At 36.9% G+C, this 14,666-nt stretch overlaps 1 protein-coding gene across 2 annotated transcripts in view; it reads right to left on the minus strand.

Annotated features, from left to right (window-relative positions):
• LOC108747490 overlaps nt 1-14,666 on the minus strand; it is a 46,109-nt gene that overhangs the window by 11,870 nt on the left and 19,573 nt on the right. For both annotated transcript variants that reach the window (XM_018485000.1, XM_018485001.1), the window contains 2 exons: nt 6,124-6,196; nt 2,347-2,576 (listed from right to left, as the gene is read on the minus strand). In XM_018485000.1, the coding sequence (XP_018340502.1) occupies nt 2,347-2,576; nt 6,124-6,196 (303 nt within the window). The remainder of the gene's footprint in view (nt 1-2,346; nt 2,577-6,123; nt 6,197-14,666) is intronic.

A 14,666-nucleotide genomic window follows, 5' to 3' on the forward strand; every position in this document is an offset into this window, starting at 1 on the left:
TGAAAAATATAAAAAAGCCCATCAGACCCTACATCAGCTATTCGGATGCACAAAAATTCTTTATTTTTCGTGTGAATGTAACAAAACAAATAAAATATACGTTTCAACCCTTCAATTCGGGTCCTTATCAAATAAAATATAAATCGGAAAAACATAATTGACAGAACAGATTCCAAGTTGATGATTCCCGACAATTAGTATATATATATATATACTCGTATATATAATTAATACATTAATTTATTAACGGTATGATATTATTAATATATGTATATTATATATATCTATCTATCTATCTAATCCACATAGAATAAAAATTTTATTGATGGAGAATAAATATATTGTCTCGTAAAACTAGTACCGTTATGGATGGAAATACATGGAAGTCTACTTAAGGATTCATTTCTGTGTGAGCCATACGTACAACGAATCCATGAAAATACAATTAGGAGCTCTAATAGGGCTTCGTTGTGAATGATACACCTGTCGTTTTAGCTGTTTCGCCAGGAAAGACGGAAGATGTGCAGCTCGGCCAGATCGATTTGCAGCGGTGTGCCACTATACAGTTAGCCGTAATATCGGCATTCGGTTATTCGAAGCCGCTACTTACGGGTTATCCGCCGACATCGAGAAGCGCAACGTATTATAACTCATTTATCTGGGACATTCTCGTCCGCCATATGACGCACGTGTACAAGCGGAGGATAGAGCCATCAACATTCGTTCTTTAAAACATGCCGTACCAACGACAGACTGTGGAAGAATTTAATACTGAGCGCACCGTCTTTAATCATCTGCCAAGTTAACGGATTCGCGCTCTTCTATCCGTCTTCTCTCTCTCTCTCTCTCTTTCTCATGAAACAAATAGCAGATCATTTGCGCCAGGATACATCGTAATTTTTCAAAATAACTACGAAATTGCACTCCCGAGTGGCTAAGCGAATCGATCATCTAGTTATAAGTTAGAATATTAAAAAGTAGGGGGAAAAATGAATTCAGCGGTTTAGGCTACTGTATATTAAAATTGTTATAATTAAACATGATTTGTGCCAGGAATAAGATTATTGCGATTTCATTATTACGACCAATTAGGTAGCTCTTACTGCTGCGATAGGTACTACAAATCAATATGAATAAACGTGCCTCGAGCGTCTCGACGCGAGACAAACATCATCGATCTTCCGACTAGCGGTGTGCGGCATTGACAGGCAGGAAGAAAAATTCTAACGATAACGCGCGATTCTTAATCACCTTCGGACTTAACAGGCGTGAACGTTGCACACGGTTGCGCATTATGCCTTCGGCATCATCACTTTTCTAATCGTGTAAATAATTTTTATGACGTATCAGTTTAGAATTGTGATTAATTCTTCAGACATCTCGCTTGTTGTGTCAAGTGTACAACACAAGAAATATATATATATATTTATCTATTTAATTAATTTATTTCTATGCTAGATATTCATTTCCGAACATTGTCCTTTCAAAATGTACAAAAATTCTTGTAATCAAGTCGTAAATCAAACGATTAGTGCCGCGATTAAGAGGAAAGTAGTTTGCCAGAACGTTTCGTATATTGGTCCATCTTTTATTTCTCCGTGAAAAGAAAACTGTAAAAGGTAACTGTAAACTGATTTTGCGTACGTTTCTTTTTTTTTTTTTTACATTCGACGAATATTCAATGGATGATTTCTCTTATTCGTGCCCACTTCCAGGAATATCATTTTTAAGATACAACTCGAAATAACAAAATTTTTAGAAGCATAAATCGTGGGAATTTGAATTTTCGCACACGGAGGATCTAAGTTTTTTTTTTTTTTTATAAATTTAAATGCTTAATTTTTCAATTTATACTTTGCAACTCTCGCGAGATTAATATCTTTACATCTCTCTCGTCATTAGTTCCACCTAGGGAGCACGAACAGTAAGTGTTATTATAATCGTTCACAAATAATTCATATTTCATACTTCCGCGTGCGTTTCTCGCGCGTATCTGCAGAAATTTGCTATTCCGAGAATATGAGAACTAAACTAATCTCCGTGTTACAAAATGAATAGTAATCACTTCCTGTAGAATTGTTTTTTATAATCGTCTAATAATAAAGAGATGCGTTACAGACGTTACGTACGACATTGTAAAAGGAATTTGAAAAATCTTTGAAAACTTATCCTTTGAATCTTGATTTCTCATTTTGATATCCTGCGTGTGGCGCGTTTAGAAACTAATTTATAACTGTGAACGTAAATCAAATGAATCTACAAGCACATAGATAATTACATTAGGAAGCGGCAAGAATCAATCTAATTATTTGTTAATGACAAGTGATTAATTAGATCGGTACTAACCTGGGAAAGGCAAGTCTGAGGTCGGCTCTGAGTTTATTTAACAGCTCGCTGACCGATGTGAATTGTCTCAAGGTCATCTCGCCACTTCCGGATGCGTAACCGGAACTCGAACTGGTTGTCGACGGCAAAGTACCTTGAGAGTCTTGAACGGTTCCTAATGGGCGTCTTCCCCATCGTCTCAGCGCGATTGCGTAATCTTCGGCATTATACGTGGGTGGCCTCAATCGTTCCTGTGCGAAAACAATTTGATTAGCTAATTAGCAAGGCTCTTTAAATGATTTTATTTTCATGCAATATTAATTTATATAATTAATAGCATTTTCCATTTACATTGAGAGTGGCATTATATTATATTACGATTCCTTCTGTGATGAATGTATTGTACAATACGAAATGAAACTTTTTTAAAACCATTGAAATTACAATGACGAAATGAAAAGTAATCATCGTTTAAACTTCGTCGTCTTAACCTAAAGAGTTAATTTATTAATCTATGCAGAATTAGCGTCAAGGTATTTTATACATACTTCACTCGAATAAATCTCAAGGAGCACACGAATTATTATTGGCCGCTTACACGTATGAAATATTTATGTCGAAAGGTAGAAAGATATCTACGGTTAATTTCAGGGCGCTTTCAACCATAAATTGATAGGATCATAGTGATTATCGCCTTTTCTCGCTAATCATAAGTTGCAGCCGGTAGCTGGATGCTGCTACGGGAGGAGAATAGCTACGTTGATGAAACTAGAATCGATAATTAAAACCAATCGTTTGTACAGTTTGATTTTTCTGTCAATTACAAATATAGATTAAATTATATTTAAACAAATTTATATTTTACGTTAAAAGGTTCTGGACAAGTGTAAGAAAATTACAATATAAAACAGAAAATGCGTCTAAAATTTCTCTACATGACGAATAAATCTATTACGCAATAATGTATGTCGATTCGGATCAATATCAAAACTGAAATTATGTACTGATCGTAATAGTATAAACTTATGTGTGGATAAACTCATTCTATTATAGTTTTGTGATAATAAAAAATATGCATATAAATCGTTTCCTACTTTCAAGTATTTCAGGAGGAAAGCGATTCTAATGATGCTTTCTTGTTAATATGTATGTATTGCACTTGAAGCGAACAAATTACGTAAAAATTAATTTACTTTCGTGCTTACGGTTAATGAAGAATGTATAAATTATGGAACAATCCGCTATTGACGCACACGGAAGCGGTATAAATGTATAAAATTATTCAAATGAGTCAATTACATTTAGAATAATTCCCGTAAGCTCGTTACAGTTATTCTATTTTAATATAATTTACACTTATTAAACGATAGAGCGAGGTTAAGGAAACTGTCAGTTAAATAAACTATATCAGAATATATATTCCAGAATAAAAATGGTTTTCTCGTCTTTTTGATTCGCGCAAATAAAAAGCAGATACATTCGTATAGAGAAATGGTATGAGTAAAAAATACAGACGCATTTTGCTCTAGATGGTTTGAAAGAAAAATAAGAGGAGGAACGAAATAAGAAAGGAAATCAGGAAACCCTCCATATTCTTGCGGTCATGCATCTCGTCTGTAAATGCCGTATTATTGCACAGCGACTGCATTCATTCGCGGTTGTGGTACGCGAGTAAATAAACACTATTTACAAATGAGAACGGAGAGCACAATGTAACTGTGAGAATATCTTGATATAATTTCTTAACGTCGTTTATATGCACCGGTCTACCTGATCAATCACTGATGCATTAATTTTTTTCCCACACACACACACACACACACACACACACACACACACACACACACACACACACACACACCGTCCCCAAGGTAAATATTCTCTCTTACCTATTTTGCATTGGATTTTTATAATATCGATTTTATTCAGCCAATTTGTAAGATCATATGTAAAAATGGAAGATCTGTAACGGATGCAATGATATTATTTATGAACGAAATTGCAGCGATACGCATCCACACTGTTCCAACGTATCCAACAGTTTTGCAAAACAGTGCAGCTTACGTATGCGATCGTAAAAAGTTAAATACTTTTCGCGGGAGAAAAATTTGATGGGTTTTTTTTTTAGAAAATATAAATTCAAATCTATTATACGACGTGAGAGGATCATTAGCACGATCAATCATGCTCAGTACTTGTTGCTATTATCTAGAAACATTCATGATTGGATCTCGTTACAACGAGATACGACGCGTGCCGATGTTGTCGTCGTTTTAGCTTTACGTGACATCGTGACGATGAAAGATAAGGTTCCATAGCAATTACGATCATAAATATAATTTACTTATTAATTAACTTACGGAGATGTGCTCGCGTTTTATGTCGGGAAATGGATTTTTCCCCGCTCACCCTCCCCTCTTAAAACTCAGAGTGAAAAAAAAAACCCAATGCTGGCGTACGCCTCTTATAAAACTGATGATTTATTGAAAGTCTTAATAACAACGCTTTCGGTACGCCATCAGTTTTTTTTATTCTTTTTACGAATCCCTTCCGCAATTTAAGTGAAATCGCCGTCGAGACTTTCCCGCAACGATGGAACATCGTATGTTATATGTCTGCGCACACGATATCTCGTCACAGTCGATCTAATTTCGAGTTCGTCCACGATTTCCATTTTCATCCGACGAATTGAGCAATTTCTTAATATTCGCTTTGAATAAAAGCTTTGACTTTCACATGCGTTAAAGTGAAACTACTTCAACGTGTATTCGGCGATACCTTTTGGTTGAATTAACACGCAACAATAAACCGATAAAACATAATTATCTTTATCTTGACATATTTCAGTTGATCTGGGCCCGGTAAAATAACCGATACAACTTTGATTTGAAATAAACAACGTAAGATAAGTTTCAAAAACTCATTTAAAATATAAAATCGTAAAAGTCGGTAAAGTAATACTGATACGACTTATTTGAAATAAAAAGTATAAAATAAGTTTTACAAAAACTTATTTAAAATATTAAATAAGAAATATTAAATAACGTTTTAATTTTTTTCTTTCTTCATTTAAAATATATACTTTTCAGAAATTTATTTGAAATAAGACCGAGCCCTGAATTACTAGTTAGAATACGAATTATTATAAATTAGAAATTTCAATAACATGGTTAAGATCCGCTAATGATCGCGATTGAAATATTAAGACATCTACACTTGATTAAAAAAAAAAAAATCACGGAAATTGATGTTTATTCTGTAATCGTATGTGATAGTACGAGATATATGCTATCTCATAATATAAATAACGAAATACTGTAAGTAGCAGGAAAGACATGCAAGAATATTTATGAGATAGGCGTGTGCAATATATAATCAAGCCGTACATATGCACGTATGCCGTTAGCGACAAGGTCAAGGTGAGAAGTAACTTGCTACTTTAGCTTGAAAGGGCAATTCTATTCTCTTATATTAATATTCTCATTCTTGTCACATGCGCGAGCCAAGTCGAGGTGATGGAGTTCTCACGGTGTAGAGCGAAATAAGGATCGGTCGTTTTGCCGGTCCAGCCTGTCTTCTGTGTATATTTACTCAAAGTTGAAAGATATGCTAATCGGAAACATCCTGTCGTGGTCGTCGTATGCATGGAACGGCCGTTAACGCGACTCCAAAGTTATATCATAAAGCTTCCGCGCCGTTTACATGCCTTTTACATGCCGGCAAGCCAACACGCGGACAATTGCGTTAGCGTATTTGTTACACAGTTATCTACTTAACGTTGTCTCTGTATGACACTACCTTTTCTGGTTGCGGTCCCCATGGTTTCACAACCAGCAGCTCCTCCTCCGCATTGGGCGCCATGTCCGATTCGCTGGAAAATCACAAATTATTCACAAATTAAACGGGGGTTACTCTTTTGATTTAAGAAGAGATTATCGTATTATTTATTTTAAAAACACTATATATATATATATTTGAGATTAAAAATCTGTTACAATTACAAAATACGTGCATTATTAATGAGACAAAGTTTGACTATGTTCAGTAGAAAAAAAAGGAGTTTTACAACTGTTGTCAAATCTTTTAAAATATTAATCTTACTTTTTCGTTATAGTGTTCTTAGAGTATAAAAGGAGAATAAAAGAAAAAAAAGAAATAAACGATTCATGTTTCGATTTATTTTTTTTCCACTATAAAATTAGCAATTTGATAACATTTGCTAGCATATTTTTCGATTTTTAATACACTTCCATCTTTGTCAAGTATATTTCTATTCATGAACTATTGTAAAGAAATATATTTGGCACCCACATTTTAATCTACGCGACCCCCCTACGTGACCCCCCCCCCCCCCCAACTGCTGAAAAAAAATTAATTTATTTTGAAGTATAGGGCAAAGAGAAATTCTATAACATGTCGCTTCCGACAATTGAATATGGCTACTGCAATGAAGAAACGGAAGTGACACTCTTAGCGCGTCGAATATCGAATAAATACGCGGGACAAAAGAAATGTCAGGACAGGTGGCACCGTGATCGATCTTGAAAAGTTCTACTTGAAAAGTACGCTTCTCCACTTTTTGTGCAATCGATGAATCGCAGAAAATGTTGCATTTAATTAGAGAGAACCGTGCACATCGCACCGCGTACTCGCGCTGTCGATCGTCCGCGCTGTAGAACGACTCCGCGGAATTTGCTTCGTGGTATTTTCAAACGGTACCTCACTCACGCGGTGCGTTCCGCCAGAACGGACGGCGATGGCGCGCACCAGCTCCGTATGCGTTATTCAGTCATTGTAACCAAAATGGAAATTTTCATTTCACACTACGTTCTCTACTCTCCATTCGATTGTTGGAATATTCATTTATATTCTTACGCGCAGAACATATATTTCATATTTCAAGTTTCTGAACTGAATGATACGGTTTTCATGCGGTTAAATGTGTGTCTCAAATTTATGGATTAAGTTAATCGCAGAAAGATACGAGTTAATGTCTGAAAGAGGGCTCAATCTGGTAGCCGGAACTTGTAATATTTGAATTTAAACTGAGTTTTTTATTTTTTTTTTTTTTCAATCTTACTTTTCTTTATTTAACAAATTGAAGGACTCTTCCTATACAAAATGAATAACAATAAATAAAGGGCAAAGTAAGAGCCAACAGATTTCTTTAAAAAACAAGTCGTCTAATTAAAAGAATAAATTACAAGTAAAGAAAAATAAAATTGAAGAAAATATATAAATAATAAAAAATGAAAAATGAAAAATCGATAAAAACTCAGTTAAAGTACAAATTACATTTTCTTTATTTATAATTTAATTTTTTTTTAATTGTGTGACCATTTAAAAAGTGTGCTTGACTCTTACCATACTTTGCCCTTTATTTATTGTTATTTATTTCATTTATGTTCTTTCTCTCTCGAGAAACATATGCATACGTAATACGTCGAGAGATCCGATCGCAAAATATGGAAAATATGCTGATTGGTGAATTTCTCGATAAACTTTCTAAGCCTAAGAAGCTTTACGAATGTATTGTCCTTAATATTCGAAGGTATGTGCAGAAAATTCTCCGTCAGAAATTAATTCGCGTTCAGTAAAGAGAACTCTCTAATAAGAGGATCTTCCATTATTAACATTTTCAAGCTTTGTTCGAATATGTAATTTATATCGCAGCGTCACGATGATTTCGCGCGAATACATTACTCGCTGTAATAATCGCAATTGTATTAGCGCGAAAGATTCTGGTTATCGCGCGAGTAATTGCGTTTCGCACTTGCACACACCTGTCTGAGATATGCAGATACAATCTTATCCGTCGGGATAAAGGCGAAACTCTTCTTACAAGCCACTCTGGCATTTCACGGTCCGATGCTACGTAGTGCAATGATTCTACATACATTACGAGGACAAGGACCACGGATGCTTAGTTTTGTAGGTTGCTTATGATAATAACGAGTTACGATCGTGTCGCGGTCACGATCAACCGTATGATCGTGCATCGATGCCTCGATGGCAAGCCGAGTGAATCGGAGATGTACCATGATGTTGATGGTCACGTCGTAACCTTACAAATCACCGTAACCGTAATCACCGATTCCCGTAATTCGATTTAAAGGTTACTATTCGTAACATTAGCGCTACATTACAACCGGTATATTAAGCATCACTATGAATCTTATCACGCTTACGATTTTCCTCGCTCAGACATTTTGTCACGTAACATGATTTTTATTTAGAAAAATAAACAAAATACAATACACGACATTATGCTTTCGATTTACGTATTGAAATTTTATCTTTAACCAGTTAAAGTCTCACTTTTAAAAACGTTAAATAACATCGTAAGAGATTTGTGTATTAAGGAAAAAAAGTATCATATACTCGTATTATACATATATTATTATTAATGGATAAGCAAATCTCGATACTGATTGAAATAACAAGTTATTTTTTACATTTTTTTCAATTTACTCACTAATATTGAACTTTCTATTAAATGCAATAATTTTTAAAATTCTTTACTAAAAGTCCATCGATTATATTGAAATTCTGAGAATGGGATGCTGACTTTTCAAAGATTATATACAGGTGAACGTTCGCAAATGTTTGACGAAACGGTAAATTGCATTGGAGATATCTTCCTGCATAAATATGCCTTGCTTCACGTGAGTTACCATTCGCACAACCTAGATCACCAGACTTAAATCCTTTGGATTATTTCCTTTGGGGGCTGATCAGAAATCATTGGTTTATACCACCCCAATTGAGAACGAGAATGATTTGAGGAATCGAATATTGTTGCTTCATGCGAGGCAATACGTAACGCACCTGGTATCTTTAAGCGTGTACGTCAATCTTTGAAAAGAAGGCTCGATGGATGTATCATGGCGCAAGGTGGACATTTTCAATAATTCATCTAATTGTTTTATTTCATCGGAAGAACTGAAGCCCGTTTTTGACTAGTTGTTGACTAGTTCAAGCTGTATTTCTTCCAAATAAACAGATTATTACTACACGTTTAAATTTTTTTCTTTCCGAAACTAAGCCGCTCAGGACACGTGTTTATATGGGCATTTTTACTTGAAATAAACCAAAGAATCTCTGTTCAGTACGGCAACATACCCAACTAACACCCTGTATATCACTCTTGAATGTCGCGCGTGGACATCCCTCATGTGCGTATGTACGTGCGTGCGTGCGTGCGTGCGTGCGTGCGTGCGTGCGTGCGTGCGTGCGTGCGTGCGTGCGTGCGTGTGTGGGGGTACACTTGAAACGCATACTTGGATATAACGCGAAGGAAAAGGTACGCGACGTAAGTGCGTACCTACTACTCGGAAACAGCCGAGGCATTGACCCGCGCGCGAGAGCGGTTAGTCACACATGCACGCGTGGATTACCCGATATATGTGCGTATCTACGCGTCTACCATTATCAGGTCTACCATGCCGGCACACGTATGTATGTATGTATGTATGTATCACGCGCGGTGCTTTAATAGCATTAAAACGGCCCATGCTCCTTCCACCGTATCTCTTCGCGGCTACTACCGCGCGGCCTCTAAACAATTCGCCACCGTATCCGGTACCAGTCATAGATTTCCGTAATGTACATTAGACTGTCAGCGGACCGCCGGTTATCTTGTGATTAGATACTAGATTATGACGAGAATCTCTGTGATGGAGAATCTCTCTTATCTGAAATCGTCGAGTTATTTTGTTATTCAGGAATCTTTCTTGATGGAAGTAGAAATTATGTACGCTCTTTCCTTCTCTCTCTCTCTCTCTCTCTCTCTCTCTCTCTCTCTCTCTCTCGCACACACACAAATTAAATGTTGCACGCTCTCTTTCTTCCTCTCTTTCTTCATCTATTTTGTTTCTAAATCATGTCACGTGATAAATATATCTATAGTGCGGAGCAGAAGTAGAACAAGAGGAATATTTTACTTTACAGAAAGAGATTAAGTGTTTTCTTCCAGAATGGAGAGAAATTCTGTTACATATGCGATGCACAAACGCTGTCTTCATATAGTCTCTTTTGTGTTTGTTGTAAGAAGTCCCGCTCAGTGTGTGAAGGAAAAATCTGCTTCTGACATCGAGAAGCAGTCAGATAGCTTTTAACTAATAAAAAAAAAAAATAATTAATACATTCAATTGTACAATGCGCGTTCTTACGTTATAAGTACGCGATGGGAGCGTGTTGCGTTTCCCGCCATGTGCATTCAGCTGATTCAGCGATGTATAAGTTACGTACGTTCTACATAGTGCAGGAATGCGCAAAGAGGCGCCGCGGCTCTTCGGGAAGACTCTTCGAAGACAATCACTACGAAATATCTAATTGCAACTGAAGAACGTAACGTCGTTCGTCTGTCTCGTTACGATGATTTGAGAAAATTGAATTCTCTCGCTTCATTCGGTCTAACCGACCTAACGTTTCTCATGTCAATTAAATCTTTACGACACTTTAGTATCAATTAATGCGACTAAAGATTGAACAAATATTCAGTGCACTTGTAATACGACAAAAAAAAAAAATATTCAGTGTAATGTGACAATTTACGAAGTAATCGAAACAAAATTTTTTTTTTTTTCCAGTCATCGTCAAATGATTCTCTTCTAGTGCCGAGATGAAAAGGCATTTTTAAACTTGCAGAGCCATCGAGAAAAGTACAGGGGAAGGCTCGTTCATTGTGTAGAAAATTGATAGGTACTGTAGAGCGTAACGAGGTGCCGCGACTCGTTAAAGCGATTATTCCCGTCTGGTCGAACTGTTGCGTAACGAAAAATGTCGGCGGATCTAATACCAGATCGTCGACTCGGTAATAACGGAGAGTCAATCTGACCGAATTTCCACTAGCAAATAACTAACGCCCAATTTCCTTCTTCTCCATTTTCTCGTTTGAGAGATTTTAATTATGTTGAAAATTCAAATATTAAAAGTGCATATTTACGCACGTTCTATAAGTCTTTCTAAGCCATTGCTCCAAATGAAAAGTCTTTCGAAAAGCCGTAAGAAATTTCACCGATCGTGGTCGATGTTTTTCACGGTTTAAGACTTAAGCTTAGGTAATGGCTTATTTGTACGTAAAAAGCCTATCGAGACCTCTGCCCAAGGGCGACTACTGTAACGACGCAATTGACAAAATGGTATCAACAAATCACCTATAGTGGAAGGAACGCTACAGATATCCGTGTTCCATGATTATTAAAGTCGAGGTCGTACTGCGCGCCTGGGTGTACAAGAAGGTTGAATACAAGAAGAGGTCATCGCTAGAACGATTGCGAGGGGGGAGCAGGAGAGGAAGACATTGTAAGCATCACGATGCTCGTAATGCTTTCCGTCGAGTGTTCTGAGCGTTCGCCGCATCAGATATCGCAGCGCGGATGAGCGGAGAAACGTTTCTCGAAGAAGACTCGGAACGCGAACGGCGAGGAAGAGGCGCCACGATCTCCGGGACCTCGGATCGTCGATCTTGACGACCATTAGCGGAATATACGTGAGTCCAGAGGGATTTTTCCGTTATGACTCTGTTCCGGGAGCTATGCACGCTGGAATGCTAACCGAGAACGCCGATGCCCGGAAATGCGGTCCGTCTTCCATACTTGATTCCTCGCCGATTGCAAAAGAAAAATACGTTTGTATTTTCCCCGAGGGGGCTGGAAAAATCCCGCAGATCCCGGAGATCGCGAGCTTTTGTGCGGCAATGTAACACTAGATTTCGCCTGTCGCTGTATATATATACGTCGAGCTTTCGCGGATTTGCCGGAGCGAGCTCGAACATTTTTACGCATGCAATTCATTCTTATAACACCGATCGAAATTATACTGATCGGGCGGTTTCTCGCGAATTAAGAATAAAATGTAAGAACTACTGTTGAAGTAACGCTGAATTTATACATTGATTTTTTATGCGTGTTTATCTTATCTTTTTTTTTACGTTTGCAACATAATATAAAGCTATTTACGCACCGAGATGTTTATACGATAACAATTGTGATATTATCCGGTATGAAGTAGCTGTACGAACTTTAACTACACCGTCATGGGATTTGTAATAATCTCACCGATTCTAAACCGATGGATAATGAATTGCCTAGAGTCATTTAAAGCGTATTAAAGTTCGTGCGTGCACGGTAGATGGTACGGAGGAAGATATCGTGCGTGGTCTACATTATGTTTATTAGATGATCAATATGGAAATAAGTCCTTCGTAATCTTCCAAGTCACGCTACATTTCTTCGTAAATCAGGGATGATTCTCGAAACGGATGATTTCTATTCCAAAACTAAGTTTCTTCTTCTTATTATTATTATTCCATATAATATGCTTCATGTCGCTTAAAAACGTCAGTTAAAGCATACACGCACCCATTACAAATATTATGACAGCTTCATAGTTCCGATATGATCCGATGGGATCGTATTCTTATCGAATACAATCTAAGCGCTTCGTTCGTCACGCATCGTAAAATGCATTAAAAAAAGGCCCGATGACCTCGATTTAGGAAGAGAAAGATTCAGGACGCGTTCAAATCAGGATCTCGAGCAGGAAAAGCCACCGGTCTCTCTCTCTATATATATGTTGATTATAGATCTCGCCCTGCGATGAATCGCTATCGTAGATGCGATTGAAGGAAAGAGAAAAGGAAAAATGTGACGACAGAGGGAGAGAGAGAGAGAGAGAGAGAGAGAGAGAGAGAGAGAGAGAGAGAGAAAAAAAAAAGAGAGAGAGAGAGAGAGAGAGAGAGAGAGAGAGAGAGGAAAAACTATGACCACTAGGACGATAATAAATGTGAGATTGGATCTGGTCATTTTATTGGTATAAAATCATTTGTCTTATTCGTGTGAAATTGCTTGAGCGAGCAACGATCCAGATTATTTGAATATCGTGTCATGCTCTTTAATTCGATCAGCTGCATGCAGACGACAAGTCTATACATAAATATATATGTAAATATATTGGGTAACACAATTTTGTAATGTTATTTATTTATTTTTTTTTTTTAAAGAGTTACTATATAATTGGGTTAGAATATAAAAAGAAATGTATATTGACAGCAGAATTCGTTCAAAATAATTCGTCTTGTTAACGTTGCTACTTACATGCTACATCATGACATAAATTCGTCGTCCAAAGACACTTTTTATCGAAAATAATCATGTGAGATAATAGAATAAAGTGATCAGCGATAATCAGCCGAGCTGCCAGGAGAAACCGATGAAAGAGACGAGACGATTATAATTTAATTATTTAACCAATAAAGGTAATGTTGTACACGTTCATCATTTTAACATTTCAATTCACATTGAAAATGATGCATGTTCTGAATGTATCGTGCAAGGTGCGTAAATGTCACCTCCATCGATCATAAAGTGATGCAAATGACAGTTGCTTTCTTGGAACGAGAGTTCTTCGATCGAGAGCAGTTTCGCGGAGAAAACGATTCATGTGTTGATGATACACGTGTGCTCACAGGAAATTGAAGTCATTAATGCCCGACCGAGAGAAACGAGTAACGCCCTATTGGTCGAGATATGAGTAGCATCGAGTCGCATCATTTTAATACACGATACTTCTTTTTAAGGCCAAAAACTTTCCACTGGAATCTCAATCGAACGCTCTTTATATCTATCCCATTTCCCCTAACGATTTCAAAAAGATTTAATTTAAATTAAAACAAAATGACAATATTGACGAATAAAAGAATGTTAGATTTGGGACAACAGTAAGTTTTCGATCAAGAGAGAAAGAGAATTTGAAGAATCGTTACTTTCGGAAAGATTCGTAAACTGCGGGGTATTATTCGCGATGAGGAACTCTTTGGAAGAAATAAGGGAGGAGAAAAGATAAATATATCGTCTGTATGTCTTCCTCATAGAAAAAAGTATATCAATCAATAAAATCGAGCGTGGAACACGTTAAAATTATTCTTATATTCCACGCATGTTCCGGAAGCTTCCTCGCAAATAAACTTGCGAGATCTAATAACGCGCGAAACTAACGTCCCGTGAAATACGCCGATTCGGATCCCGTTTCGTTTGTCACCGCTCGCCAACCGAGTGTCCATTGTAAGATCGTATGCCGTTATGAATCTCAAGTTATAAAACGGGTCCTGCGTCTGACGAGGTGCCATCCTCTTCTCTCCCTCCCCCACCCCTCTCTTGCTTCCTGCTCTCTATCTCTTTCTCTCTGGCGAAGTGTATAACTGTATCTTTTCCATGGCACATACGTGAACATCTGTGCGGCAGCGAGATACGAGAGAAAGAGAAGAAAGAAGAGAAAGAAGAGATGCTCTTCTTCGAAAAAAAAAAAAAAAAAAAAAAAAAAAAAAAAAAAAAAAAAAA

Source organism: Trachymyrmex septentrionalis, unplaced genomic scaffold (assembly GCF_001594115.1).
Source record: "Trachymyrmex septentrionalis isolate Tsep2-gDNA-1 unplaced genomic scaffold, Tsep1.0 scaffold2, whole genome shotgun sequence".
Lineage (NCBI taxonomy): Eukaryota > Metazoa > Arthropoda > Insecta > Hymenoptera > Formicidae > Trachymyrmex > Trachymyrmex septentrionalis.